Source organism: Delphinapterus leucas, chromosome 15 (assembly GCF_059928025.1).
Source record: "Delphinapterus leucas isolate spDelLeu-1000000601 "Yukka" chromosome 15, BTC_Dleu_Yukka2, whole genome shotgun sequence".
In the NCBI taxonomy this organism is placed as follows: Eukaryota; Metazoa; Chordata; class Mammalia; order Artiodactyla; family Monodontidae; genus Delphinapterus; species Delphinapterus leucas.
The window spans coordinates 66,043,150-66,066,867 of record NC_143143.1 but is presented as its reverse complement, the minus strand read 5'-3'; the positions used below and the strand labels follow the sequence as shown (position 1 = coordinate 66,066,867).

The window sequence follows — 23,718 nt, the reverse complement described above, 5'->3', positions numbered from 1 at the left end:
ATGTGGCACCTGGGCTTTGGAGGGTGGCCGGGAATCTGGTGGTGGAGAATGCTGGAAGGGACTTGCAGGAGGTGGGGACAGCCTGCATAAATGTCCCCAGAGAACCTCCTCGGGCTGCCCTTCCAAGAGGCACTTCCTCAGGAGGGCTGGACTCGGGGACGCAGGGTCTCTCAAAAAATATGAGCCATCCCTTGCCCAGAGTAAGTGACAGACTGACTGCAGAGCAAATTCTATGTCGAGAGAGAAAGGCAGTGAATAACCTGGAGCCAGGGACATGTCACTGTGTGTGCTGTGACAGCCACGCTTCAGTTCTGAGGAAAAGCACGGCTCCCACACTGGATGGCCTTCCTTTCTGAAGCTCGTGGTATGTCTGGCTCTGAAGCAACATAGGATCCTGAGACATGTGGACACATCATAGAATCAGCTCGCGTCTCCCAGTGGTCTGGGCCTGCGGGGCAGGGTTTTGCCTCCACAGCCTGGCGTGAAGTTTAAACAGAGGAAACACCGACTACCTCTAAGAGTCCCCTTTCCTTGCCTGTGCTTCATTTATAGCCTCGATTTTCATAAGTCGTATGAATGATGTATTTTATTTACTATAAAACTAGGCTCAGTTTGCTGCTGGCCCCAAGAGAATCACAGCTTCTCTACTTTATTTACTTGGAATCAACTCAACCCTGACTCTGGCATTTCACAAAATGACAGGGAGGCAACCATTTCCATCAAATTGGCTTCTGGAGGCTTTGCCTGGGACCCCCGAACATGACTCTGGGGACAGTAAGAAGCTGAGGGACTGTAAACCAAAACATTCCTGCACGACTCCTTGAACTTTTCACTGCAGTGAAGTCCTTCATGGACACACATAGGTGAGGGATTGATTAAGTGAAGAGAGAAAAGGAAGGTGTGGGCTCAGAGTTATCAACAATCCCAGCATTGGAAGAGGCACGTATGGCTGTTGATGGGCTACGTGATTTTTTCCAGAATTTTAGAATGTCTTGAACATTCTAGTTCCAAACTTTCTACCCACAAATAAGCTACAGTGGAAGTTAGATTTCAGTGATAATGAGTAAATGTTCACCTGCATACCTTTTGGCTACAAAGTTAAACTTTAAACTGTTGAAATAAAATATTTACTAAAATTAAAAATAAAGAGAGAGGCAATTCTTGGAGAGGTGAAGGCTTATACAGGTGAGTGGATGGTGTAGGGGTGCTGGGGGGACTGGGCAGTGAGAGGAGAGGGTCTGGGATCACCTCACCTGCCCCCAGACCCTGGCCACTTGGGAATGAGATCTTTAGTTAGAAAAGGCTGGGGCTGACCCCATGAGATGGTCCTGGCTCCAGGGGCCTCGGAGGACAAGGACAAAGCTGGGGGCCCTGAGAGACCTGAGGCCGGCTCTTCATGGGACGTTTGGAAGTCTGAGGCCCACAGAGGGAAGAGAGGTTCCAGTAGAGTCTTGGGCCACCCACCCCCAGGCTGACCCCCGACCCTCTCTCTGCTCATCTCCCCGCCCCCAGGTGGTTATATGAGGGCCTGAGCCGGGAGAAAGCTGAGGAACTTCTGCTGCTGCCTGGAAACCCAGGAGGGGCCTTCCTCATCCGGGAGAGCCAGACCAGGAGAGGTGGGTAAGCTCAGTCTGCCATGGGCTTTTCCCTTTCATGCCAAGAGCCAGGTGTGATGTGACTTGGGGGTAGAGGTAGGAGGCCACATGTGGAGGGCTGGAGACCTGGCCTTGGAGTCGGGCAGTCTGGCTGACTGACCACATGTTGCTGCCGTGAAAGCCTATCAACAATGGGGCAGGGCTTCCCTGGTGGCGCAGTGGTTGAGAGTCCGCCTGCCGATGCAGGGGACACGGGTTCGTGCCCCGGTCCGGGAAGATCCCACATGCCGCGGAGCGGCTGGGCCCGTGAGCCATGGCCGCTGAGCCTGCGCGTCCGGAGCCTGTGCTCTGCAACGGGAGAGGCCACAACAGTGAGAGGCCTGTGTACTGCAAAAAAAAAAAAAAAAAATGGGGCAATAACCTGCATTTCTAAAAGTGGTGTGAATTGCCCACGGGAGGGATCCAGCTCAGCCAACACTTTAGCAACCAGGACTCGTAACAGAGTATAGTCACAGGATTTCTCTGCCTTGACCAGCAATGATTTCTCCCTCCCCAAGACACAGCATGACCCTGATCTCTTGACAAGGTCTCTGTGCTTTGGGTCACCAGCGAGTCGGAGCCAGAAAACCCACTAGGAGTCACCTCATGATCTTCCTCTCTGTGCTGTGCAGATGGGGAAACAGAGGCCCACAGAGGGATAGGGACATGTCACACTGCACGTTCATATGGGACTTCTCCCACCCCAGGTGCAAACAAAACACGAAGTCGAGTCTGTCTCTGATGCCCCTGCTTCTCCCTGAGCTGCCCTGAGTCCCTTACAGCAGGGACAGAGAGGGACGTTGAAGGAGTGGCAGTGCCCTCGTTTATGTTAGGCTCTGTAAATGCCTTCAGACAACCCTGTGGGGATTGTACTTCCAACGTCCCCATTTTACAGATGAGGAACTGGAGATTTTGGGGAAGAGAAAGGATTTGCCTGGGGAGACACAGCTAATAAGTGCAGAGCTGGGATTCAAACCCCGCTGAGGTTCATCGCACTTCAGACACCCAAGAGAGGCTCACCTGTGACAGTAATGGTAGCATTACAAGCACAGGGGCAGACTAGGGAGAAGCTGTTCAGGAGTGAGGACGGGCTGCCTGTGCTTCCCTTAACTGAACTCACTTTGATGCATCATCAGGGTCCTTTGCTCTCTACTCAGTCTCCCTCCTGGGGCCCCTTCCAGTGCGTGTCTTTGCCTCTCCTTCCCTTCCTTTGGGAGCCCCCTGGGTTGACCTCTCCCCAGCCCCTCCTACTATTTTCCCGGCAGCGCCAGCATCTCTCACATACACCCATAGGCAGGCCAGGGTGGGGGGCTGGCTCAAGTGCAACAGCTACAAACAGGAAACCATAGCGGTGCTGTTGGGGGCGGGGGCACTGTAGACCGGGCCCCAGTGAGTGTGAGAAGCCACAGGAAGTGCTCCGTGCTCAGCTGCCCCTCCCACACCCCTTCTCTGGCCTGGTTCAACCCCAAGAGCATAGTGACTGAAACTTATTGCCTCTCTGAGCCCCTTTTCTAAGAAGGCACATATACAAGAGGAACTGGTGGAGAAATAAAAGAGAAAGCAGATAAGAATCCATAGGATCTTTTTTTTTTCCTTGCAGTTTTATTGAGACATAATTGATACACAGCACTGCATAAGTTCAAGGTGTAAAGAATCCATAGGATGTTTAAGGATCCACAAAATTGCTGGGATTAAGGTTAGATTTGACTCTGAGGTTCCCCATAGCAACACCAAAAAGGGATAGATCAGAATGCAGCTCTCATTATCGAAAAAGGAAGAATTTGCCAATTCTGCAGGAAAGGCAATTTCCCAGTACTAATTTCTAATCTCTCATCCTGGGCTTCCTTTTGGAGAGTGTTTGTTAAGCTGCAGGTTACAACCCGTTTGTGGGCCAAGAAATCAGTTTGGTTCAGTGGTTATAGACCAGTGGGTCTCAAACCTGGGTGGGCATCAGAACACCTGGAGGGTTTGTTAAAACAAAGAACTGGTCCAGCTTTAAGAACCACTGATCTAGACCTTGGCTGTGTGTTGGAATCATCTGGGGGAGATTTATAAATTACTGATGGCTGCACCCCCCCCCCCCAGAGTTTCTGATTTAATTGGTCAGGGGTGTGGCCTGGGCCCTGGAAGCTACAAGAGCCCCCCAGGTGATTCTGATGTGTAGCCAAGGTTGAAACCCATTGGTTTAGTGGATCTGGACCAGGGAGCGTTGAAAGTGAAATATAGCTGAAAACATTAGGATGCATCACTGGGGTTGGGGAAAATGTTGCTTCACCAAACTTTTTGTTTTCGATAATTTTAAGTGTGTTCTGGGTCACTGTAAAATTTCATATGTGGTTTGTGGTCAAAAAAAGTTTGACGCTAAATCTGTACGGGCCCGCGTGACGCCACAGGATGGTGGTTCTCAGACTTGAGCGTACAGGAATTGTCAGGGGATCGTCTTGCTGATGCACTCTCAGGCCCCGCCGCAGACCTGCCAAATCAGACTGCTGGGTACAGAGGTCAGAAATCTGCTTCCTTCACAAGCTCTCCGGATGGTTCTCATGTTCTTTTAAGTTTGAAAACACAGTTCCAGTCTAGGGAACCCAAAATTAAGTAATGAGAGACAATGTTTTTCATGTTTACGTAATGCATCTTGTCATATATAACGGTAATTAACTGTTGACCCAGTGAGTGAGTGCTATCAGGATCAGCTCTTCTTTGGCCCCAGATCCAGACGTACCTGTGGGAAGAAAATTCTGTAGGGGTTTTGAGCCTGTGGGTGGACCAAGGCGGAAGGCCTGGGGCCACTGAGCTCCCAAGAACACTACTCAAGAGTCTGGAGGGGGAGGGGAAGACCCCCCATCTTTCCCAGAGTCCCTCTGGCATACCTGGTTGTGTTCTAGGCCTGGGGGGAGCCATGGCAGGGCCCAAGTCAGGCCGAAAACCTTGGTGTGTGAAGGGGCACAAAGAGTTTGTGGAGGTCCCAGGACTGCTCCAGAGGTCAGCGCCAGGGCCAGACCCCTAGAGCGTCACCCTCTTGCCTTCCTACTGTCCTACTATGTGTCTGTACTGTGTTGAGCATTGCAAGAGAGACTGATGAGCAAGACACGCTTCCTGCCCCTGAGGGACTCACCTCTATGATTCTGTCAGCCGAGAAGCACTTAAAAGCATCTCCTCTGAGTCAGGCCTGATAAGTTGTGATTCCTGCCCTCAGGCTTCAGACGGTCAAGGGTCCAAGGTGCAGCATCCTCGACGCTATCAGCTTCTTAGAGGTCTCAGAAGAAGTTCAGAGGGTCCTGCTAGACCTACGTCCCCCAAACAGGTTTTAACGTGCCCCCTCACACCACTGTGGACCCCTCCCCTCCTCCCGGCATCATCAGAACACCTGGGAGAACGTGGCTCCTGAGCCCACAGGTCACTGCAGGCCAGGGTGTGACACTGGCTAAGGCTGCTGGAGCTTTCTGGAATCCGGGACCTCATACTTTCCTTGCCTTTTTCCCACTGGGTCTCCCTCCAGGCCCTGCACCCAGCCTTAGCTCCTACCATTCCTTCCCACAGCCTGCCTCTGGCCCACTGCCCACCAGAACACTCCTTGAATGAACACACCTTGTTCTTTCCACTGCTGCATCCTTGCACATGAGCCTCCCTCAGGGCCTGGAAAGCCCTCTCCTCCAGTCCTCCACTTGGCCAACTCACACTGATCCTTCTCGACCCATTGCAATGCCATTTCCCCAGGTTATTTGTCACTCTTTGCTCTCAACTCCCACAGCATCCTGAAAAGACCTCTTCTGTAGCTGCAATAAACGTATTTCTTAAAGTCAGGGTATGCGGTCTAACAGCAGGGGAACTAAATACTTGAGATGAGGACCATAAAGGAGAATTCTGGCTGAGGGATGTGCTGAGGGACGGTATTTCTTTCCCCGGAGTATGACGATCTGATTACCCGTGTCTGGGGCTAGTGCAGTGCCAGCTTGTATTAAGCGTTCAACACATGTTTACTGTATAAATGGATGAGTAAATGAGCGCATGTATGTACGCTGGGGGGAGGAGAGAGGATGAAGAGCTGGGGTAGGGTAGACTGACCCCCAACACCATCTGTGCTCACAGCGGTAGGAGTGCATATGGTGGCAAGGACTCCTCAAGTCTGCTTGTATCATGGCCGTGTCCAGTGTTTATCACAGAGACTCAGTAATTCATTCAACAAATAAATATTGCATGGTGACTCTGTGCCAGCCACTGTTCTAAGTGCTGGGGATTCAACAATATAAAAAGCACCAATAAAGAGGTTAAAAAAACAGCAAAATCCCTGCCCACAATCTAGTTGGCAATGTGCATAGTGAACAAACAGTAATTGAGCAACTGATCAAGGCAAGTGCCACAAAGAAACAATAAAGCGACAGTTAAGAGGAACAGAGGAACATCCTCAGCAGGAGGCAGGTGTGCCTGGAGCAGATCCAAGGTCACCGGAAGTCAGGTCATGCAAGGCCTTCCCAGGGTGAGAGCTTCAGATTTATTTTAAGTGTTGACAGGGAGGGTTCTAAGCAGGGGAGTGACATGATCTGATCCCTCTACGCTGCAAAGAGAGGATTTGGCAGGGGATGAGGCGGAAGTGGGGAGCCACACGGGAAGTTGTTGCAGGCTAATAAGAAGTGGTTAGATTCCGGATATGTTCTGAATGTAGCCAGTAGGGTTTTCTGTGGGGCTGGATGGGAGGTGAGGGAGAATGGAAGCTGCCAGGGATGATGCCGGGGTTAGGAGCTTAGTAATGAATGGATTGTGCTGCTGTTTTCTGAGATGGGAAGATGGTGGGCAGATAAATTAGGACGATCCCTTGTGAGGCTCACAGTTGGTTATATGGTGGGGTGGGGTAGTGTTGAGGGACAGACGATGGGAGAATAGGACCTTTGGTGCTAGCACTTTTGTCTGGGCAAGCCTAGAGCTGGGGTTTCTACCAGGCAGAGAAGGTGTTCTGGAGAGGAGTTGCCTGAGTAGGAACTGAGTTGTAAAAGGAAGGCTGGTCGTTACGCAGGTGGAAGTGTGTTCCATATAAAGGGAACAGCGTGAACAAAGAACCAGAGAACTGATAAGGGCACTGGATGCTTGCTATGCGCCAGACACTGCTAAATGCTTTACCTACTTTACCACCTGAATCTTTGTGGCAATCTATTGAGGCGGGGACAATCATTATCCCCCTTTAGAAAGGAAGAAACAGGACTGAGAGGTCAACTAATGTGTCTTAGAGACACAGGTAGGGTTATAGGATGTAGGGGTGTTATAGTGTGTGACTCTGGGTGAGATATGAAATCAGGGAGTCCGAGTTTAAAAGACGTCCTGGAGGGCTTCCCTGGTGGCGCAGCGGTTGAGAGTCCGCCTGCCGATGCAGGGGACACGGGTTCGTGCCCCGGTCCGGGAAGATCCCACATGCCGCGGAGCGGCTGGGCCCGTGAGCCATGGCTGCTGGGCCTGCGCGTCCGGAGCCTGTGCTCTGCAGCGGGAGAGGCCACAGCAGTGAGAGGCCCGCATACCAAAGAAAAAAAAAAAAAAAAGACGTCCTGGAACTGGGAGCCAGCCATAGATATCTGGGGCCAGCTGAGCAGCAGTGAGAAGGAACAGCAGGATAGCAGGCACACAGGGCAGTCAAAGGTGGCCTTGGTAGGTGACCTGTCCCCACAGCAGGGTGGACAACCCCACATGGGCTTGACAGAGCTTGTTTATTATCTCTGAGTCTACCAGTCAGATCCTCAGTGTAGCTGTGAGGACCCCTCCTGGTTCTAGTAACTGTGATGACAGTGGCCAGGGTGGGGTGGCTGGAGAACCAGGCCCCAAAGAGGAACTTGGTCACTTAGTTCAGCTGGTTGGTTGGCTTCCAGGGCCTAGTTTCAGATATGTATCCCTTTCCCAACCACAGAGCTTTTTCAGTGTCACAGCACAGCTCCAGAAGAGATTCTTCTTAAAGGTACAGAGTCAAGGAGTCTCCAGAGTCAGGTAGAAAACAATGAAAAGGAAGCAAGGACCTTACTCCATACTTCTCAAAGTATATTGACTTTGTATCCTGTAGCCTTGCTAAATTCACTTATTAGTTCTCGTCGCTTTTTTGTAGGTTCCTTAGGATTTTCTACATCTATGATCACACATCTATAAATATAGTTTAACTACTTATTTTCCAATTCATATACCTTTTTTTTTTTTTCCTTACCTTACTGCACTGGACCTCTAGTATAACAAGTAACGTGGTAAGAACATTCTTGCTTTGTTCTTAGAAGGAAAAATTCAGTCTTTCCCATTAAGTATGATGTTACTTATAGATTTTTCACAGATGCTCTATGTCAGGTTAAGAGGAAGTACCCTTCTGTGGTAGGCAGACTAGCCCCCCCAAACGATGTCCAGGTCCTAATCCCTGAAACATGTGAATATGACTTACCTTACATTGCAAAAGAGAGTTCGTAGACGTGATTAAGGATTTTGAGATAGGAAGTCTGTCGTGGATTATCCAGATGAGCCCAATGAAATCACAAGGGTCTTTATAAGATGGAGGCAAGAGGGTAAGAGTTTGAGAGATTGGAAGATGCTATGCTACTGGCTTTGAAGATGGAGTAAGGGGCCATGAGCTAAGGAATGCTGGGGGCTTCTAGAAACTGAAGAGGCAAAGAAACAGACATTCCTCTAGAGCCTGCAGAAGAAATACAGGCCTGCTGATACCTTGATTTTAGTGAAACCTGTTTTAGATTCATGACCCCCAGAATTGTAAGATAACACATTTTTTGTTGTTTTAAACCACTATATATATGGTAATTTGTTATAGCAGCAATAGAAAATTATTACACCTTCTATTTGTAGTTTTCTTTTTCTTTGTTTTTTAAAAATCATGATGCGTGTTGAATGTTGTCAAATTTTTCTACATTTCTGCAGGTGATCATGCTTTTTCTCCTCTATTCTACTAATTTAGTGAGTTAACACTGACGTTCAATTTTTAAATCAACTTGTATTCCTGGGATATAAAGAGTTTGTATAAAATTGTTATTATTTCTTCTTTAAATGTTTGATAGAACTCACTAGTGAAGCCATCTGGACCCAGAGTTATCTTTCCAGGAAGTTTTTTTTTTAGGAAGTTTTAAAATTATGAATTCAATTTCTGCAATAGATATGGGTCTATTCAAATTTTCTATTTCTTGTGTCAGTTTTGGTAATTTGTGTCTTTTAAGGAATTTGTCCATTTCATCTAAGTTGTAGAATTTATTGGCATAAAGCTGTTCACAGTGTGCCGTTATCCTTTTAATGTGTGTAGGATCTATAGCGATGTCCCCTCTTTATTCCTGATGTTGGTAATTTGTGTGTGTGTGGTGTTTCTCTTTTTCTTTCATCAGTCTAGTTTGAGCTTTATCAATTTTATCAACCTTTTCAAAGAATCAGCATTTGATTTTTCTCCATTGTCTTCTATTTATTTTATTTTTATTTCCTTCCACTTAAATTTATTCTTTTTCTAGCTTTTTAAAGTAGAAACTTTATGCCTTCTTTTCTTCAAGTGTAAGATTTAAAGCTAAAAATATACCTTTAAGTCCTGATTTAGCTGAGCTCACAAATTTATTTAAATTTATTTATTTAGTTAAAAATATTTTCTAATTTTGCTTATGATTTCTTCTTTGATCCCTGGGTTATTTCCAAGCATCTGGGGCTTTTCCATATGTCTTTTTGTTATTAATTCATAATTCTGTGTGGTCAGAAAACAAACCTTTAATTATTTCAATCCTTTTACATTTCTGTTTTTACGGCCCAGTCTATAGTCTGCCTTGAATATTCCATGTGCTCTTGTTGGGCCCAAGGTTTGTTAATTAAGTCAAATGGGCTGACTGCATTGTTCAACTCTTCTGTATGCCTGTTGATTTTCTATCCTATCAAGTACTAAGAGAGGAGTGTTGAAATCTCCAATTATGATTATGGACATCTATTTTTTCTGTTAATACTGTTGGCTTTGCTTCTATATTTTGAAACTCTGTAACTGGGTGCATACAAATTCAGGGTATCCTCTTATCTCTGGTAATACCCTTGGTCTTGAGTTCTACTTTTCTGATATTATCACTCCAGTTTTCCTATGATTAATGTGTGCATGATACATATTTTTTACTTTTAGCCTATGTTTTAATATTCAAAGTGTGTTTACCATGTGTTTATCATGGGTCTTGCTTTTTAAAATACAGTTTGAAAATCTCTGCCTTTTAATGGAGTATTTAGACCACTTCCTCAAAGTAAAAGCTTCCTAAAACTGAGCACTGCCTGTGGTTTGGGAAAGTCACTCCTGGATTTTGTTGGCATTCCACAGGGAAAGGTTAAGTGACAGGGTCACTGGCTCTTCCTCCAGGTTCTCTGTGCCAGTTTTCTCATCTGTAAACTGGGGATAACTGTACCTACCTCACAGGGTGGTTATGAGAATTAGACGAGATAGTCCATATAAAAAGTGCATAGTAAGCACTCAATAAATGAAAGCTACAGATAGCTTTAAATAATTAGATAGTAATAATAGGTTATTACTGTTATTCCACTAAGCACCCTCTTCCCATTTGGCTTTGATGAAGTGTTAAGAAATGAATCCCACTTGACAGTTATAAAGAGCACTCGTATGCAACCTCATCTGCTGAAAACTACTGCTGGAGGCCTGATTTTATATAGTTATATAGTTATGATTTTATATAGTCTTTTCTCTCTATTCATTTTCAACCATGTGCTTTTCCTCTTCTAGCCAGTTATCCTTTTTTTAAATTAAAATTTTCGTTGAAACCTATCAAACTGTACACTTTAAACATACGCAATTTATTTTATATAAATTATACCTCAATAAAGTTGATTTTAAAAACTAAAACAGGGAGTTCCCTGGTGGCCTAATGGTTAGGATTCTGGGCTTTCACTGCCGAGGCCCGGGTTCAATCCTGGTCTGGGAACTGAGATCCCACAAGCCACACAGCTCGGCCAAAAAAAAAAAAAAAAACAACTAAAAACTGGAAAAATTCTGTCACTTGCATCAGTGAATATAATATTCACGTATAGGTTTAAGACTAATAACAGGGACTTCCCTGGCGGTCCAAGTGGTTAAGACTGTGCTTTCACTGCAGGGAGTGTGGGTTTGATCCCTGGTTGGGGAACTAAGATCCCAAATGCTGTGTGGCACAGCCAAAAAAAAAAAGACTAATAACAAAACCAACATCCATATGCCCACTTACCAGCTTAAGAAATTGTGCAACAGTCCCTTTGAAGCCCTTTGCCTGCTTCACTGTGTTAGTCAGTTACTTTTCCTCATGGCTTTTTCTTTTCCTGGTTGTGCCAGGTCTTATTTGAGGAAGGTGGGCTCCTTAGTTGCAGCTCACCAGTTCCTTTTAGTTGCGGCACATGTGCTCCTTAGCTGTGGCATGCAAACTCTTAGTTGTGGCATGCATGTGGGATCTAGTTCCCTGACCGGGGACTGAACCTGCTTCCCCCGCATTGGAAGGCGGATTCTTAACCATTGTGCCACCAGGGAAGTCCCTTCTTCATAGTTTTGCCATACATGCATCCCTATGCAGTAGTCTTGGCTGCCTCTGAACTTTATTTAAATAGAATCATACTGAACGTATGCTTCTGTGACTCGCTGTTTCTGCTCATTGTTTTACACATTTATCTAGCTGATGTGTGTAGTGGTTATTAACTTTTACTGCCGAATAGTGTTACGTTCTAGAATCTACCATCCTCTCGAGTCCATATGGGCTGTTTGCAGTTTGGGGCTTTTCCGAACAATGCTGCTATGATACTTTTGTTCATGTATTTGCAAGGCATCATGCTGGGATGGAACGGCTGGGTTGTGAGGTATGAGCATGTTCAACTCGACTAGTTAATGCCAACTGTTTCCAAAGTGGCTTATACAATTTATCTTTCCACCAGCAGGGTAAGAATTCCTTTCTCCACATCCCTGCTGACATCTACTGACACATTTTCACATCCTAACACTTCTGCCCACTTGAGTCTTTATAATAACAGCCAACACTTAATGCTCACTTAAACTGTGGCAGGCCCTGTTCTGAACCCTGTGTGCATGACCTTGTTTCCTCCTCACGAGAGCCCTAGCTATGATAAGTGTGTTGTCATTTATGAGCAAGAGAGCAAGTCTCTGTCCCTCCCTTCCCCCTTCCCTCGTTTGGGCCCAGCGCCCACTCTCTGTGGCCATTTCATGTCTTCCTTCTCCCATCCTGGGCTGGGCTTGGTCCCAGCATGGCCTTAATCCCACCCCGGACCCTTTCCTTCTCAGGCTGTTACTCCCTGTCGGTCCGCCTCAGCCGCCCTGCATCCCGGGACCGGATCAGACACTACAAGATCCAACGCCTTGACAATGGCTGGCTGTACATCTCACCACGCCTCACCTTCCCCTCACTCCAGGCCCTGGTGGACCATTACTCTGGTATGGCCATCCCCTACCTCCATGAGAACAGACTGGGATGTGGGTCTTTGGGGAAGATAGTCATACCCTCAGACACTTTGCCTGCTGGAGAATATCTAGGCAGAAGAGGGACCGCCCCTCTCTCCATGCCAGTCCCTGTGCCAAGAAACACAGCCCGGAAGCCCCAAGTTCATCTCGTGCCAACAGAGCCACGGAGGTGTCCCATGTTAGTGCAGGCCAGTGCCTCACCCGCCACTGTGGTTCTGAGTCAAAGTCCCCAATGGCTGGCACAGTTCTCTCCACAGGAACAAGGCCCAGAGCTGTTGCTGTTGTGGAATTGAGTTGATTCTCAGCATTTTCTGGTGCCTGTTCTGTATCAGGCACTGCAGCCACTACAGCAGCGTGTCAGAGAAGCGGAGAGGAAAGACTACTACTGGGAAAACTGATCGGGGGATTTCAGGACAGTCATTCCATGCGGCAGATACTGACAGAACAAGTAGAGACTGATCATCCCTTAGCTTTCTTCTTTCCAAAGCGCTTTTCTAACCAGAAACTGGGGCTCAAAGAGGTCCATCAACTTACCTGAAATCACACGGTCAATTAAGTCTCCCGAAACCTAGCCAAGAATGACCTTTGACTGCATGTCAGCTTCCAGATTAACAGCCTGGGGCTCATGCTCCCACCTGCCAAGTGTGGAAAGCTGTCAGGGTGAGGGTGGAGTTGTTGGGGAGGAAGGCAGGGCTGGGGCCAGCCATGTCAGGGGTCTAGGTCTCTTCCTCAGAGCTGGCGGATGACATCTGCTGCCTACTCAAGGAGCCCTGTGCCCTGCGGAGGGCCGGCCCACCCCCCGGCAAGTCCGTACCTCCACCTGTGACTGTGCAGAGGACATCACTCAATTGGAAAGAGCTGGACAGGTGAGAAGCCCCTGGGGCGTGAAGGCAGAACAAAGGAGACTTAGAAGGACCCACCCCTGGGAACCCAGAATGGGCCTGTCACCTTCAGGGACACCTGGGAGCCAATAAGCCTTGACTGAACTCAGGCCAGCCCAGGCTCAGCGGGTCTGCTGCGGGGACTAGCAGGGAGGCCAAAGTGGGCATGGATATGGGGCATGCCTGGGCACCAAGGTGGCCAGGATGGAAGGTCAGACAAGATAGGGTACAACAGAGAGCACCAGTCCTGAGTGAAGTGAAGGGGAGTTTGATCTGACTAGGAACAGGGAACCACTGTGAGTTTTTCAGCAGGTTTTGAGAACAGGGAACCATGTGGTAGGTGCATGGAGGAGGGTGAGGCTCCCTGATGCAACTCTTTCCCCCTCTCCACAGCTCTCTCCTGTTCTCTGAAGCATCTGCCACAGGGGAGGAGTCCCCCCTCAGTGAGGGACTCCGGGAGGCCCTTAGCTCCTACATCAGCCTGACTTATGACATCTCCTTGGACGATGCCAAGGCCCAAAGCAGAGGCCGAAAGGGGAACCAAGGCTGCAGCACCTAGAACCCCAACTCAGCTCAGCCTGACTGAGCACCCCAGAGGCAAAGACTGCAGAGTGAGGGAAGGGCTGGGACACAGAGGCACAGCCAGAGTCCCACCTCTATCCTCTGTTCCTTCCTCTCTCAGCCCTAAGAAGTCACCTAACCTCCTCCCAGTGCCATGACCCGACCTACAGCCTCTAGTTCAAGTAAAGACCAGTTAAGAACAGGGCCAGGACTCCAGAGAGACTAGATGTCCTCGGTGTGACCCAGCCAGTTCCCGAGTTTGGGAGTCCCAGTACCACCTTCCTCCCTCTGCCTGTCGAGTCTCATTCTACATCCCCACAACCACTCCCACAAGGTAGAGAATGCCCACTAGCATCAAGGAGAAAAAAATAATCATTTAAGGAAAACTGACCAGTCTCATTCAGAATGCCACCACATCTCAGAAGGTAGAACTACGGCCTAGAAGGGACAGGAAGAAGAGGGGATGGGTGGCTTAGACGGCAGCACAACCTGGGCTCTCCAGCTTCCACCTGACCGCCACGGCAAAGAGCAGGACCTCTGACCGTCCAGGTCCTCCACGTCCCCATTAAGCCCCTTCTCTGGACAGTCCTAGCTCTCAGATCTTTCATCTTGTGGCTCATCATTTGAACCTGGCTAAGCTTTCTTGGCTACAACAGCCTTGCCATCTTGTAGCCAAATGCAAAAGACATCACCCGAGCCTAGCACACCGCAGTGAGCTCAGTCACGTCTCTCAGTGCTGAGCGGGGGCATCAGGGCATCAGGTGGTAAGCCCTCCCTCCACAAAGTCGAGGCCACAGCCTACACCAACTCCAGCCCTTGACTTCCCTGCTGCACATTAAGGGAAAGAAGCCTGGATAGAGCTGTTAAGGGAGCAGGGAGAGGAGGAAAAGGGAAGGGGGAAGAGGGAAGGGGATGGGAGGGCACCACCTCTATTGCTCCTGTTGGGCTCTGAGGCTAGAGGTGAGGTGGGAAAGGCTTTACCAGGTATCACCAACAGGGGCTCAATTAAAGATCTGATTTATTCAAGTACCTGAAAACATTCTACAACGAAAACTGTTATTAGATGCTGCTTGTACTGTGCTATGGACCACGCACATACTGCCATACTGTTTTCAGAAGACTTGAAATGCCAATGTTTGATGTAGTTTAAAAACCGTACACCTGATGGAAAAGGAAGACAATTTAATGTTTCATCCGGATCCAGATGTGCACCAAATTAAAGGACAGCTCCAATCGGCAAACAGGTGTTTCATGATGGTATCCAAGAAGAAACGGTTGGTGATGGACAATTCAGAAATGCTTCCCCAAAAGGTGGATGGTTCTTTAAAAAGTTTCAGGCCACAACCCTTGCAGAAAACACTGACGCCCAACACACTGATTCTCGGTCCAGGAAACACGGGTCTTCCAGGTTCCGCGTGGCTGGGGTGCCCCCCGACAATCGTGTTTCTGTGGTGTAACTAAGAGGGTCCTTTGGACCAGACAGGGAGCAGGTGGGGACTGTGCACCGTCAGTCATAGTGGATGGCAGTGTAAAAGATGATCCAAATGACCTAGAGAGGAAACAAGCAATGTTCATGGGCTCCCTCACCAACAGGGTCAACATAGGCTCCCGTTCCACAAAACAAAAGCATCCTAAGAGCGTGCGCACAGTGTACTTCCCGGGGGCTAGCCAATGCACAAGCTGCTTGGGACAAGAGCACCGAAATCAAGCTGTCTAATAGAGCCCAGGACCACCGTCCTGTGCTCCCAAAGGGACCCTGGACAAGTCTCTCCCCTTGCCAAACAGAGACCAGAGTGCGAGGGCTTAGAGTTATAGGTGTGGAAATGGTACAGGTAAAGCAAACTGTACTGCTAGTAGGTGTCAGCATTAGCAACAAACGTGAAAACAAAACTACATCATATCCTGTCAGCTTCATATCAAATAAAGCAGAGGTTCTCAAACCTGACTCGCCTTTGCAACCTTGTGGGCTCTTTAAAAACATACGGCGAGATGCCTGGGCGCCACCTCCCAGAGATTCTGATTTCATTGTTTGGGCTAGGTTCTATAATTTTTTAAAAATAACTTTGAGATATAATTCATATTTCATGAAGTTTACCCTTTTAAAGTATACACTTCAGAGGTTTTTTAGTATGTTCAGAGTTGTGAAAACATTTTGGAGCATTTGCGTCACCCTGAAGACAAAATCTATTCCCATTATCAGTTACTTCCCATTTCCCCTCCCCGCCGCCACTGGCAACCATTAATCTACTTTTTATCCATATGGATCTGCCTATTCTGGACATTTCACATAAATGGAATCATACAACATGTGGTCTTTTGTGTCTGGATTCTTTCACCTAGCAGAATGTTTTCAAGGTTCATCCTTGTAGCATGTACCAGTTCTTCATTCCTCTTTACGGCCAAGTAATATTCTACTGTCTGGGTATATAACATTTTATCTAGCCATTCATCGGGTGACGGCTGTTTGCATTTTTTGGCTGTTATGAATATATTTTTAAATGTTTTCCAGTTTTCAATATGCAGCCAGAGTTGAGAATTAGATGTAGAAACTGACAATGAGCTCTGGATTTGCTCACCACAGGGAGACTATACAGTGTATCACAACACATCTTTTGGGACATTAACTCAAGAAAGGACATGCCCTCCAGCCTCAGGAGTCTTGAAAAATGGTACCCACATCACACACTGTAACTCAGTCAAGGGGCTCCCCTTGAATAACTGACATCTCAGGAAATGACAAAACCTGCTGTGAAATTACCAGCTACACATACCATGAACAAGGCAAACGATGTCATAAACCCTTCCTTTGTGAGCTCCCACGTGCCACCATACTCTTCCTCATCTATCTGTAGGTAGTTGCTGAAGTAGAGGTACAGGACACCTGCATTGATCAGGCAGAATCTGGAGCAAGGGAAAACAAGCACCAAACATAAACTGTAAGCTTGGAAGACTGAGAACTCCCACCAACACTGTCCGGCTCTATCAGGGCACTTGCTGTTGCACAGTTAACTCTATTATGGGGGCAAATGAAATAATACATAAAAACGCCTAGGCCCTCGATGGAGCTGCCCACTTGGTTGTGCTAGAGACCTAAAAAAGGAGCAACTCTTTTTAGCTGACCAGCAAAAGCAGAAAATAAAAATGAAGCACATATAAGTTCTCCAAGTCCCCTTGAAGTAAGACAGAAGGCTGCTTGCTGAACAACCCCAAATAGGTCCAGTACCTGACATGGGCCTCCAGCTCGGCGGGGGGCATGGGGAAAACACATGTTAAGCTGCTGCTTCATGGCCTAGTTGAGCAAGCAAGGGCAGAGTAAAGCAGCCTCTGCATAATTCCCAACGGGAGACAATTTCTGAATGTCCACTGTCTGCTACTGCACTCGATGCAGAGGTGAACATGATAGTTCCTGCCCTCAGCTCACCGCCTATTAGGAGCCAGAAACAGCAGGCAGAGTGGAATTGAAACCAGAGGTTTGTGAGCACTTCCAGGAAGGTCTCTGACCCCTATCACGTATGATTTAACTGATGCAGGAATCCGAATACCATGAGTAGTAACACATCACTCTGCTCTACTGATCTCTATGTAAAAGTAATATTCATAAAGTGATCAAAACTCTCTTTTTATGATCTTTCCAGTTACGGCACCTAATCCAATGGGGGACTATATGCCTTAGGCCACATCCCTTCTGAAGGCTGCAGTAGAAAATGCAAAGAGAACAGGTTCCTCCTATCAGTTAAGTGTGGGCTGGTGTAGGGCAGGGCAGTATGATGGCGATGAGGAGTGTATATGGGGGGCGGGGCAGGGAACAGACCCTGAGGCTGTCTGTGCAAGGTTAACAAGGAGACAGGGTGTACATACACCAGGAAGTCTAGTTTGTGAGTAGTCAAGAGTATGGGCTTTCTCGTGAGTGGAAGGAAAAGGAGCTGGGAGGCTGGTTTAGACCTGTTTCAGGACATAAGTACAAATAAAGTTTGAGGACGGGGACTGGGAAAATGGTTGAATGGAGAGGCAAGAATCCCCAAAGGCTTCAAGCCTAAGGACCTGGGAGAACCATGGGTCCAGTAACAGAAGCAGGGAGTCAGGAAGGACAGATGGTTTTTCTTGGATTTCACACGAAATACAGTCCTTGGCTTGGCTATGTCATGGCCATATCCTGATCGTCTACTAGAAATCTTGGGACCCAGCCAATCTGGCCACCTCCCTCTGACAGGAGTTCCATTTTGGACAGGCTGAGTTAGTGGCTCTAGACAGCCTACTATCAGGACTTAGCAATGTCACTCTGGGGCTCAGCTAATAAGCTAGGGCTGGACAGTGACTGGAGACTCTGACAGTCTCCAGCTGTAAGGTGGTTGCTTAGTGAGATGAGAAAGGGAAATATAAGGGAAAGATAAATAAAGGATGACAGGGAGAGAGAAAAGGGCTGACATAGGCCCTGCCTTCCAAGGGGCACACATTAAGTAGAAAACGAATTCACAGACACAAAGGCATTTAAAAGTCTGGTGTACAAGGGGGAGGGGTCAGGAAAAGGACTGGAGAGGCTCACACTGAGCTTTAAGGATGGGCATAAATTCTGTATTGGAAATGGGAGAGAATGACATAGCAAATGGGTGGACAAAGAAATGAAAATACTGGGGACTTCCCTGGCAGTCCAGCAGTTGAGACTCCGGCTTCCACTGCAGGTGGGCAGGGGTTCGATTCCTGGTGGGGAAACTAACATCCTTCATGCCACATGGGGCAGCCAAAAAAAAAAAAACAAAAAACTGACTCTCAAATGGATTTTTAACAATTCTATCTTAAAAACTCCAGTCTTAACAAAATAATGAATCTCTAACAAATACTGACTTCAGGGCTGGAAGGTAATATATGACTCTGCTTCCAAGGGTCAATGGGAACTCGTTTCAGCTTTTCAAAAATTTTAACAAGCATTCACTGAGCACCTCTTAATCATGTTCCAAGCTCCATGAGAGACAGAGGCAGGAAGGGATGAATAGAACCCCTCTCCAATTACGTAAAACCTCGGCAAACAGAGCAGAACCATCACACTCAGTTCCCAGGCACATTTTAAGTAATGAGACCCAAGGAAATGGCTTTACCTTAGGTCCTAGCTGGTGCCCACACCAGAAATGAAGAGAAGTCAAGTGGGGGTCCAGACAGAGGGCAGCGAAGGCGGGAAGTGGGGAGGAGACAGTCACCACAACTGAGCACCAGGCAGCTGAGTCAGACAGATGGAGGAAAGGGGGTGTGTGTGGAAAAAATCAATGTCCTTGGGCACTTTCCAAGAGCTGGGAAAAAGGTGCCAACCAAAGGAGGGAAGGGATTCCTTTGGAGAGAAACTGGCTCTGGCAGGACAGTGTGGGACTGAACCCTAGAAAACAGGCAGTCCTGAGAAAGTGGCATGATGGGTAACCCACTCCAAGGTGAATTCACTGCAAACACCCTGTTTCTTGCTTTCTCAGTAGCCAGCCATATTTTATCACTCTTTGTAAAGCTAATAATATGATTGCAGTGAACCACTTATGGAGTACCTATGATGTACTAAGCCCTACATTTAACAATTTACTTGAATCATCTCATTTAATTCACACATCAATCTCATGAGGAAGGCACTTCTTTATTGCCCTCATTTTAATGAGGAAACTGAGTCTCACAAAGTGAGCTCCAAATTATGTAGCTTGAAAGTGGCAGAGCTGGAACTTGAATCCAGAGCTTTCTAGAAAGTTAAAAAAAAAAAAATCTGGGGCTTCCCTGGTGGTGCAGTGGTTGAGAATCTGCCTGCCGATGCAGGGGACACAGGTTCGTGCCCCGGTCCGGGAGGATCCCACATGCCGCGGAGCGGCTGGGCCCGTGAGCCGTGGCCGTTGAGCCTGCGCGTCCAGAGCCTGTGCTCCGCAACGGGAGAGGCCACAACAGTGAGAGGCCCGAGTACCGCAAAAAAAAAAAAAAAAAAAATCTGTTTGGGCAGCCTTACTCATTTGCCACAGTGGGAAAGATACTAGACTAGCTCTAGTCTTTGCTATATTATTTGCAAATTGGTGACTTCGGAAAAATCCCGTAGGACTCCTACAAGATGAGGTAGGTGCTAGGGGTTTGAACCAGTGTCATCCTCTCCTAGAAAAGTGATGTGGGGAAGACAGGAGACTACCTTTTGCCTTTAGATTGCCTTCTGCCTTTTCTGGCATTTTCCTTATATCTGCCTTTTTTCTCATAGAAAGCTAAAACTGGGTGACCAACATTCTAAAAATGTATCTACATACCATTTCCACCCTGAGAAGACCTCTGTGAACGCCAGGTCCTGCCTGTGTCTCATCACCCTCAATGAGTCCTCATCAAATGTCCACTCTGTCAAAGTCAGTCAGAGGATAAACTCTTACGGTTTCCTTGGACAAATGCTTTGATCAGCATCATAAATCAAAAACCTCTTTAGGGACTTCCCTGGTGGCGCAATGGTTAAGGATCTGCCTACCAATGCAGGGGACACAGGTTCAAGCCCTGGTCTGGGAAGATCCCACATGCCGCGGAGTAACTAAGCCCCATGCGCCACAACTACGGAGCCTGCACTCTAGAGCCCTCGAGACACAACTACTGAGCCCGTGTACCACAACTACTGAAGCCCGCGTGCCTAGAGCCTGTGCTCCACAACAAGAGGCCACTGCAATGAGAAGCCCGTGCACCGCAATGAAGAGTAGCCCCCTCTCGCCACAACTAAGCCTACGCTCAACAACGAAGACCCGATGCAGCCATACATACATACATACATACATAAATACAACAACAACAACTCTTTAGTTAGGAGAGGGAACTGTACATTCCTTTTGGGTTATCTTCTGACAAAACAGGCAACTCAAATGAGTTTGAAACTATTTCACACTTTTCACTCCAGAGTAAGGAATAAGAGATGTATGTGATCACGGTTAAAATAATATATGTGATTTTCCATGGGTATGACAGTTTGTATTCCCAGAGGCCTGCCTGTCCATTTCTACTATAACTTGCCCACAACTCCTATCCTAAGACAATTCCAGGACTTCCCTGGTGGTCCAGTGGTAAAGAATACACCTTATAATGCAGGGGATTTGGGTTCAATCGCTGGTTGGGGAACTAAGATCCCACACGCCATGGGGCAACTAAGCCCGCACGCCACAACTACTAAGCTTGTGCGCCTCAACACGAGAGTCCTTGTGCTGCAAACTACAGAGCTCACATGCTCTGAAGCCTGCGTGCCACAACTAGAGAAGAGAAAACCCGCACGCCACAACGAAGAGCCCGCGCACCGCAACAAAAGATCCCACATGCCTCAACGAAGATCCTGTGTGCCGCAACTAAGACCCGATGCAGCCAAAAATAAATAAAATAAAATAAAAACAATACATCTTAAAAAAAAAGAAAAACACAATTTCCACAAATCCTATTAATTCAACCTGGCGGGCATTCGGACTTGCTCTCAGTGACTAGTTAACAAGCTGAGCCACGACTGGGAGCTGGTGTCAACTGCTGCCACAGGCACACAATAAAAAACTGAGGCTTAATCTCCTACTTCTTCACTGCCTTTAAAATGTAGGCACCTGGCACTTCCCGGGCGGTCCAGTGGTTAGGACTCCGCGCTTCCACTGCAGGGGGCACGGGTTCCATCCAGGTCAGGGAACTAAGATCCCGCATGCTGCAAGACGCGGCCAGAAAAAAAGGAGGGACCTAAAACAACTTCTGCCAAGTCCAAGATTCTGGACATCCAGCACAGTGCACAAGGGAGTGGTCATCAAGTATTAGAAGCTCTTCCACTTTCCAAACTTCCACAGACAACAAAGGTCATGTCAGAACTAGATACCTGCTGCCAACAGGCAATATGGCAACCTCTTGCATGAGGTCACTATGGACCCATGAATGAATAAACTAACCCGGATCTTCATAAAGGTAACATGCCTGACCCAAGCTGCTCCCAAGCCTGTGGAACTGACGAGTGCTGTATCAGACCCAGGAGTGCCATCATGGGGCCATTGATTTAGTCATTACACACACACACACACACACACACACACACGGAAATAAAACAAAACAAAAAACCCAAGACTTACCCTGCTATTCCCAAGAAACCTCGCAATGGTAACACTCCCCAAATGACACCTAGGACCACAGCAATGATCTGCCGGAACCAGTAGATCACATCTAAAAATTCATCCTGTAGAAAAGAGAGAGAATGTGTGCATAATCTGGAGTGGGTGCCACAAGAGAGCCTCTTGTGATAGGTGAGGAACAGAAAAGCTTTCTGCTAAACTCATCTTCCAGAGGAATTTTCCCCAAAAGCAATGGTATACGGTTCTTGAATCTCCACATCTTCTTATACTAAAATGTGGTTAAAAAATGATGCACTTAGTTATCTTAAGTGATGGCTTCCAGGGCGTTGTGCTCTACATAAAAATTTTTAGAAAAATCATTTAATTTTTTCAGAAGCTACAAAAATGAAGTTGCTGTGATAGTAACTGAGCTACTGGCCAGTTATCTGACCTGGAGAGACATGAACAGACTATCCACAGGCAGAAGGGCTGACTTAACCAATTCAGTATCACCTTCCCACACTCTGAATTTTGAGTAAGTCACAAAAGAGAAAAGAAATTAGAAACAAAAGTGCAGGAGGGAGCTTCCCTGGTGGCGCAGTGGTTGAGAGTCTGCCTGCCGATGCAGGGGACACGGGTTCGTGCCCCGGTCCGAGAAGATCCCACATGCTGCGGAGCGGCTGGGCCCGTGAGCCATGGCCGCTGAGCCTGCGCGTCCGCAGCAGTGAGAGGCCCGCGTAACGCAAAAAAAAAAAAAAATAAGTGCAGGAGGCAGGTGCCAACATATCTAATTTTCATACAAGAACACGGAACATTCAGGTTTCTGACCTGCCCTGGACTGCAGAAACCAAGTCCTTACACAAAGAAGGAAAGAAATGACACAGCAAATCAGAAAGATTTTACAAGAGCTGGGCAGCACTGGGGGCAGGACAAGGGCACCTTCAGGAAGTACCTCCCATCCCCCCCTTTACAGGAGCTCTAGGGAAAACTATTTCTGATGAAAGTAACTGATGAAAAACTACTTCATCAGTCCAAAAAAAAAAAAGGGGGGGAAGACTGCAAATCTAACATTCTTTTCAGGCCAACTGGAATCAAGCTATTTGTGATGGTTCCTTCCACGCGATGGAGCAGAGTTGGGGAAGTGCTTACACTCAGATCTTCTGAATGCGTGTGGCCAGTAAGGACATCTTGAAGTCCCCCAACCATTCCTCACACACATTTGGTGGTTTCTCCCCCACTCCCTCGCGTGTACACACACACACCACACTCACCCCTGAAAGGTGGTCTCATTCTCCCCTCTCAACTCTCACACTTACTCTGTTTTCTCATTCAACAGAAAAGCACTGACAGCTCACCTTTAGTGAGCCTCGCCATGTGTTAAACGCTTTACCGCACCACGGCACCCCACTTCAGAGGTGTTCGGAGACTTGAGTGAGATGACGCACAGAGGGCGCCCAACACACAGCAAGCACTCAGTAGAAGTCTGTTACCGTTACTGTTCGTGCTAACCACGGTGCTAAGTTGTTAATTCGACAAGGTAAGTCACTTACTCAAGATCCTACTGGGAGTAAAAGGTGGAGATCGAATCGAATTCAGCTCGCTCTCGCCGTTCAGGCACCCGACCTGCCCGCGGGGGGGCAACTGCTCCGCCCCCTCCTTGCTGCTTCCCGCGTGACCCGGGCGACTTCACTCTTAGGCCACTCCGTAGTGAGCCCGGAGCCCGACAGCCGGGCCCTCCGAATTCGCCCCGACACCCTTGGGCCACCCGCCCCACCACCCCGAACACTCGGCAGCGCCCGGACGGGGGCAGGGGCAGGCTCGGGCCTGTCCATTCGTCCCCGAGTCCCAGCCGGCTCCTCGAACGTGCGCCCTCGCCAGGCCCCACCGCACCTTGTCCTCCCAGGCCGCGTCGCTCCGTAGCACCTTGCTCCAGACGGAGACTTTGAGGGCCCCGTTAGCCAGCAGCGGCTGAGGCGGCTCCTCCTTCCGCCGCCCGCCGCTCATCCTCCCGTCGCGCCGCCCGGGCCGGGCCTGGGGCGCGCGGGCCGATCTAAAAGAGGTCGGGGTCTGGGGTCGCGGGTCACAGCGCACGGGGCGTGGCGGTGGCGGCGGCGGCAGCAACAGGCTCAGCGGATCGGTTCGGCGGCGCGCCTGCGGCTGCCCCC

The 23,718-nt window shown here is 48.2% G+C and overlaps 2 protein-coding genes across 4 annotated transcripts in view; one reads left to right on the top strand and one right to left on the bottom strand.

Moving 5' to 3' along the window:
• The window catches only part of SLA2 (Src like adaptor 2), a 24,070-nt gene extending 8,258 nt beyond the window's left edge, over window positions 1–15,812 (top strand). For 2 of the 3 annotated variants that reach the window (XM_022592485.3, XM_022592484.3), the window contains exons 5-8: window positions 1,513–1,616; window positions 11,887–12,036; window positions 12,797–12,929; window positions 13,338–15,812. In XM_022592485.3, coding sequence (XP_022448193.1) covers window positions 1,513–1,616; window positions 11,887–12,036; window positions 12,797–12,929; window positions 13,338–13,503 — 553 coding nt within the window. In that variant the 3' untranslated portion in view covers window positions 13,504–15,812. The remainder of the gene's footprint in view (window positions 1–1,512; window positions 1,617–11,886; window positions 12,037–12,796; window positions 12,930–13,337) is intronic. The other variant, XM_022592486.3, reaches the window with a different exon arrangement.
• RAB5IF (RAB5 interacting factor) lies at window positions 14,507–23,718 on the bottom strand. The gene is made up of 4 exons (XM_022592491.3): window positions 23,444–23,718; window positions 21,575–21,678; window positions 16,277–16,406; window positions 14,507–15,054 (listed from the first exon to the last, which is right to left on the bottom strand). Exons 1-4 carry the CDS (start codon window positions 23,555–23,557, stop codon window positions 15,013–15,015), a joined length of 390 nt encoding a protein of 129 aa, XP_022448199.1. The 5' UTR covers window positions 23,558–23,718; the 3' UTR covers window positions 14,507–15,012.